The sequence below is a fragment of the Pygocentrus nattereri genome, chromosome 14 (assembly GCF_015220715.1).
Source record: "Pygocentrus nattereri isolate fPygNat1 chromosome 14, fPygNat1.pri, whole genome shotgun sequence".
Lineage (NCBI taxonomy): Eukaryota > Metazoa > Chordata > Actinopteri > Characiformes > Serrasalmidae > Pygocentrus > Pygocentrus nattereri.
The window spans coordinates 37919109-37925927 of NC_051224.1; the positions used below are offsets into that span (position 1 = coordinate 37919109).

Genomic DNA, 6819 nt, shown 5'->3' on the forward strand with positions numbered 1-6819 from the left:
ATAAGATTATCTCGATTAATAAAAACATTAAAATTATGAGGATTCTTGGTATTTCTTGTAAAAATGCTGGTCCTAGGTCTCCTACTATTAATGACTACTAGTATAATTGAACTTGCATTGTAGGTCTTGAGTTGTCATTTCAAATTAAAAACAGAGTAAAACATATAATGTCCTAAAATCTGAGCACCCAGCCTATTGGGATGAATCCCATCAGATCTATAGAAGGAGGGGCGATTCCAGAAGAGGTTAAAATTGTCTATAAAAGTCAAGCCTTGGGAGAGGCAGGTATTCTGAAGCCAGGTATGGAGGTTTAAAAGTCTACTAAAATGACCTGAGCCTCTTCCTAGTGAAGGAATTGGTCCAGAAATAAAAACAGATTTACCACAGTCTTGTATGGAGGACAGCAGGCACGTGAAGTCCTTTTTTAACAGTTCTGTGCTCTGGTTTCTGATGTCGTTACATCCCACGTGGATTATTATCCTCTCCACTGAATGGTGTTTTCTTAAAAGACTGGGAAGCTGCAGCGTAATGTCAGAGACCTTTGCACCAGAGACTGAGTGGACAGCAGCTGAGCGATGCTGAATGTTCCTGACGATCGAGTCGCCAACTATCTGCGGGTCTGGCGCGGGGGTAAACGATGAGGTTGCGGCTCGGTGATCAGTGGTGTTTGATCGGCAGTTTCTTGTGGGGGTTCAGGCTGATCGCTCAGGGTGTGGGTCTGGGAGGGAGCTTGGCCGGATGGTCTTCTGGAGGTGGGGATGTCCCTCGGAGCTAAACCACAGTTCTGCAGGTCAGGTGCGGCCCGCTGCCCGGTGGAGTTTTTGGATGGAGCGGGGGTGAAGTTGATGGCTGGAGAGCTCACTCTGATGGGTGTTGTTGGAGTGGCGTCATCCAGCTCTTCCAGTACGGAGAACCTGTTTTTTACACAGATCTTCCTAATTGTCGGGTGGCGGGCGGAGCGCCTACCATCCCGCGAGCGTCCACTTGCAACGGACCATGGCTCGGTCTGGCTCGGCATGGAGCAGTACACCTTCACGGCCTTAGGCTTAGATCCGAGCCGAGACCAGTGCTCCTCATCCCCCGCAGCCGAAGCAGCCGCTTGAGGTCGCTGGCTCTGACGTGCTCTCTCGGTCGCTGGCTCTGACGTGCTCGCTCTGACGTGCTCTCTCAGTCGCTGGCTCTGACGTGCTCGCTCTGACGTGCTCGCTCGGTCGCTGGCTCTGACGTGCTCGCTCGGTCGCTGGCTCTGACGTGCTCGCTCTGACGTGCTCGCTCGGTCGCTGGCTCTGACGTGCTCTCTCGGTCGCTGGCTCCGACGTGCTCGCTCTGACGTGCTCTCTCGGTCGCGCGCTCTGACGTGCTCTCTCGGTCGCGCGCTCTGACGTGTGAGATTTAAAAGTTCAAAGGTCCCTCAAGCTTTTTGTCCGAGTGCTTTGCAGAGCAGGAGCTAAAGGGTTTGACTGTGTAGCTCCCTGCGGCTGTTAGAATGGAAAAGATCAACGACTCTCTCTGCAGATATAAAGGCCATGTTTTTATCACTGACATACTGAAAGTCGAGCACATCGACTCCCTTCCGAACTTCGAGATACAAGACAGTGACGTTTTTCTGGTGACCTTCCCAAAATCAGGTGAGATGATGTTAGAATGGTTAGTGTAGATCAACCTAGAACCTAACAATCAAAGGAGATACTTACCATGACATCATTGTAATAACTGTGTCATGTTCAACTTATCAAACTTTAACAAATTATCACTATATAAACAGTTGCTGGCAAATACATGCAACACACATTTAGGTGCTTTGTAATAAATCTTTTCATAGTTTTCACTATTATCACACATCAGTATTCTGAATATTGAGATTTTGCTGTGTTATGAAGTACTCAGGAACTTATTAAATAAATGTCAACAAATAAATGCCGTCTTTCATAAATCAAACAATGGCTGTAAAAAAGCTTTATGTCCAAAAACACTGCTCAAAAAAATAAAGGGAACACTTAAACAGCACAATATAACTCCAGGTAAATCAAACTTCTGTGAAATCAAACTGTCCACTTAGGAAGCAACACTGACAATCAGTTTCACAGCTGTTGTGCAAATGGAACAGACAACAGGTGGAAATTACTGGCAATTAGTAAGACACTCAATAAAGGAGTGGTTCTGCAGGTGGGGACCACAGGCCACTTCTCAGTACCTTTCTGCTTTCTGGCTGATGTTTTGGTCACTTTTGAATGTTGGTGGTCTTTCACACTCGTGGTAGCATGAGACGGACTCTACAACCCACACAAGTGGCTCAGGTAGTGCAGCTCATCCAGGATGGCCCATCAATGCGAGCTGTGGCAAGAAGGTTTGCCGTGTCTGTCAGCGTAGTGTCCAGAGGCTGGAGGCGCTACCAGGAGACAGGCCAGTACACCAGGAGACGTGGAGGAGGCTGTAGGAGGGCAACAACCCAGCAGCAGGACTGCTACCTCCGCCTTTGTGCAAGGAGGAACAGGAGGAGCACTGCCAGAGCCCTGCAGAATGACCTCCAGCAGGCCACAAATGTGCATGTGTCTGCACAAACGGTTAGAAACCGACTCCATGAGGATGGTATGAGGGCCCATCGTCCTGGGGTTCACAGCCCAACACCGTGCAGGACGCTTTGCATTTGCCAGAAAACACCAGGATCGGCAAATTCGCCACTGGCGCCCTGTGCTCTTCACAGATGAAAGCAGGTTCACACTGAGCACATGTCATGGACATGACAGAGTTTGGAGACGCCGTGGAGAGCGATCTGCTGCCTGCAACATCCTTCAGCATGACCGGTTTGGCAGTGGGTCAGTAATGGTGTGGGGTGGCATTTCTTTGGAGGGCCGCACAGCCCTCCATGTGCTCGCCAGAGGTAGCCTGACTGCCATTAGGTACCGAGATGAGATCCTCAGACCCCTTGTGAGACCATATGCTGGTGCGGTTGGCCCTGGGTTCCTCCTAATGCAGGACAATGCTAGACCTCATGTGGCTGGAGTGTGTCAGCAGTTCCTGCAAGATGAAGGCATTGAAGCTATGGACTGGCCCGCCCGTTCCCCAGACCTGAATCCAATTGAGCACATCTGGGACATCATGTCTCGCTCCATCCACCAACGCCACGTTGCACCACAGACTGTCCAGGAGTTGGCGGATGCTTTAGTTCAGGTCTGGGAGGAGATCCCTCAGGAGACCATCCGCCACCTCATCAGGAGCATGCCCAGGCGTTGTAGGGAGGTCATACAGGCACGTGGAGGCCACACACAATACTGAGCCTCATTTTGACTTGTTTTACGGACATCACATCAAAGTTGGATCAGCCTGTCGTGTGTTTCCACTTTAATTTTGTGTGTGACTCCAAATCCAGGCCTCCATTGGTTGATAAATTTGATTTGCATTGATGATTTCTGTGTGATTTTGTTGTCAGCACATTCAACTTTGAACAGAACAAAGTATTCAATGAGAATATTTCATTCATTCAGATCTAGGATGTGTTATTTGAGTGTCCCCTTTATTTTTTTTGAGCAGTGTGTGTATATATACAGAGATTTCCTGTAATAAAAGTATACATTGATGTAGACCAGTGTGTATTTTAACAGGAACGATATGGATGCAGAACATAATAATTCTGATCTGTGAGTCAGACAGCACAGACAAAGCTGAATTTCGCAACAACTTGGAGAAAATGCCATGGCTGGAGTATCAAGGACGCTTCGATTATTGCTCTCGAGCTTCTCCACGCTTCTTCACCTCGCACCTCACGCCCGCGCTCATGCCAACCGGACTCATGGGCAAAAAGGCAAAGGTAGAGTAGGAGACACTCTAGGCTACAACAGGACATGCAAGCTTGAAGCGCTGTTTAACTGATGGGGACAGTTTGGTGTCTACCAGATCTTCCAGGTGGTTGTTAGGAGACCTATTTTCTTTGAAGCTTTAATTCATTTTTTAAACTTCTCAGAAAATTCTCCATTAATGCTCATTTTGACTTGAGATTAAAGGTGGTCTCTGACTTTTGCACAGTATATATCAGTATATTGTATATTAGTACAGGTGATGTCATTGCACCAAACCTCAAAATAATGTTTAATGTGAGTCACTGCCTGGTTTTAAATGCTAGATCGTTTACGTGGCCAGAAACCCAAAAGATGTTGCAGTGTCATTCTTCCACTTCTCCCATGCGTTAAAGAAGGTTGGGAGCCCCAGTAACTTTGAAGAGTTTCTGCAGGAGTTCCTCGCTGGAGACGGTAAGACTGAATCCCGACTGTGAAGGTCTTTAGATTTTCTGTGAAGAGCCAAAGACGTGCAGAACTCGTCAATGTTTAACATTCTAGGCAGATTTTTAAACCTGCAAGGACAGACAGAAAAAAAAATGTAATTTCTTATAAAACTGACCGTCACTGTGCTTTGCTGGACTTTGCAGTTTATGGAGCGCTATGGTTTGATCACATCCAAGAGTGGCACACGCACAGAGATGAGTACAACATCCTATTCCTGACTTATGAGGACATGATCATGGTAAGATAAATGCATGGGAAAGTTTCAGATTTCACCACACAAAATATAATAACCACACAAAATGTAACATGAGTCACTTAAGTCATATAATAAGTCATGAGCATAGAAAGGAGGAATATATATTTATATATACATACATATGGGATAACATAGCAATGGCCTAGCAACACCAAAGCAACCAGTTGGGATACCACCAGACAAACAAGCCAACCATCTCCTTCTAGTTCAGAGAGAAAATCCTAATTAACCATTAACCATCCATCCATCCATTTTCTAAGCCGCTTCCCCCTTCAGGATCGCGGGGGGTGCTGGAGCCAGGATACACCCTGGACAGTTCACCAGTCCATCACAGGGCAGACAGACAGTCACTCACACACTCACACCCAGGGGCAGTGTAGCATGTCCAATTGGCCTGACTGCATGTCTTTGGACTGGGGGAGGAAACCAGAGAACCCGGAGGAAAACCACTAACCAATTTATCAGCATTTTTTTAACTATATACAAATATATATAAAAACATAAAATGTAGGCTACTCCTCCTCATAAAAGGGCCACTTCCTTTTTTCATTATTTCATGAAGAGTTATGTAGTATCTTTAATAATACTTAGTACCTCCCATCCTGTGCTTTCTGCATTATGGCAGGATCTGAGGTCAGCAGTGGAGAAGATTTCCCACTTTTTGGGACGAGATCTGGACGAAGCTGCGATCTCTCGTGTTGTGGAGAAAGCCACCTTTAAAAATATGAAGGAGGACCCCAAAGCCAACTATGAGTTCCTTCCTACTGAGACTGTACAGGGCAAATTCATGCGCAAAGGTCAGAATTCAAAGATCATATTTCATGCAGAGAGTTGTAGAAGGACAACAAAACATGTTCAGTATGGCTCAGTACTGTAGTATTTGTTCTTATTTAGTAGTTCTCCGATTGATTTATCCTTAGCGTCCTGATGCTCTACACTCAGACTGTTTCCAGTCCTGTTGGTTTCCAACAGCAGTCTCTAACATACATAAACTATACAGTTTTGGCTCAATACTTAATTTTTTACTTGAAAAAAATAAATGATCTTTGTACTTTTTATACCTCAATGCAAACACAAACACAAAACACAAAAGTGCACATGTGAAGACCCTCCACATAATGTAAAGGTTCTATACAAAATTAAAGGCCCATAGATCCCTGTAACTTTAGAATTTTGTTTTAACAGAAGAGTTTTCAGAGATTTTAGACCAGTTGAGTGTGTCTGATGTGTCTGTTGCGTGTTGATGCAGGTAAAGTTGGAGACTGGAAAAACACCTTCACTGTGGCCCAGAACGAGATGTTTGATCATATCTATCAGGAAAAAATGAAGGATCTTCCATTCAAGTTCATATGGGAAATAAATTAAAGTCCATTATTATGAAAACCAAATAAAGTAATGAATGCACTGCACTATACTGTGCCTTCATTATGCTACACAATGAATGAATTTATTTAGTTTGATTTTATACTTTTAACTGAAACATGGTTAAATAGTGCTGCAACATTATTTAACTGTCTTTTTTTTTCTTTAATCTTACATGCTGGCAGGAAAGGTGGATGTATAGCAGCTCTATTTCATTATTCTTTCCAAAGCAACCAGTTATCGTTTGGTGACTTCTTCACATATTTTGAGTATCTTTGTGTGGTTCTAAAAGGGGCATCAAGAATATTGCTAGCTATTGTCTTCAGGTCTCTGGAGGACAATTTTAGTTTTATTGATCAATTTACATGTTATTCTTATATTTCCACTGATTTTGATCATTTTGTTATTGCTGGTGACAACAAATATGGCAATGAACTAGATCGTGCCATTCTAGACTCTCTCAGCACCAGGATGTCAGATTGTTACTGTGTCCTCTTTGAAATGTGGAACTATACATGTATATAGTATATACTGCTATATAAGCTGTACACTGACTATTAAAGTTATATATATCCAAGTTTAATTTCTATAGTGTTGGCCCATTAATAGATAAATATATATAAATAAAATAAATAAATAATGTGTGTATATATATATATGTGTGTGTGTGTGTGTGTGGATATATAGTGTTATGGATGAAAAAGCACTATGGAGGAATGCTACTGCAGTTCAACTCCAAAGGAGAGACTGTGATTAAGACTGATTCACAAAGAAATCTTCAAAGACAGGCTGCGTGAATACAACAATACTGTGCAAAACTAGATAATCCTTCTTCTCCAGCATTATCAACAATAACATTAACAATAGCAAAATGCCCTTTGCAATGGTCATCTCTCAGAGTGTGCCAGAGATCTGTGGTGT

General features: G+C 43.9%; 1 protein-coding gene across 1 annotated transcript; it reads left to right on the top strand.

Moving 5' to 3' along the window:
* The first annotated feature begins 1350 nt into the window (after positions 1-1350).
* On the top strand, positions 1351-5978 carry LOC108436673 (amine sulfotransferase-like). The gene is made up of 6 exons (XM_017713296.2): positions 1351-1628; positions 3603-3808; positions 4121-4247; positions 4424-4518; positions 5162-5333; positions 5786-5978. The coding sequence occupies exons 1-6, from the start codon at positions 1487-1489 to the stop codon at positions 5899-5901; spliced, it is 858 nt and encodes a 285-aa protein (XP_017568785.1). The 5' UTR covers positions 1351-1486; the 3' UTR covers positions 5902-5978.
* Positions 5979-6819: the final 841 nt, after the last annotated feature.

Coding starts and splice junctions, on each gene's coding strand:
- LOC108436673 (XM_017713296.2), top strand. CDS start 1,487: ATGGAAAAGATCAACGACTCTCTCTGCAGATATAAAGGCCATGTTTTT. Junction 4,248..4,423: donor GGAGTTCCTCGCTGGAGACG/GTAAGACTGAAT, acceptor TGGACTTTGCAG/TTTATGGAGCGCTATGGTTT. Junction 4,519..5,161: donor CTTATGAGGACATGATCATG/GTAAGATAAATG, acceptor GCATTATGGCAG/GATCTGAGGTCAGCAGTGGA.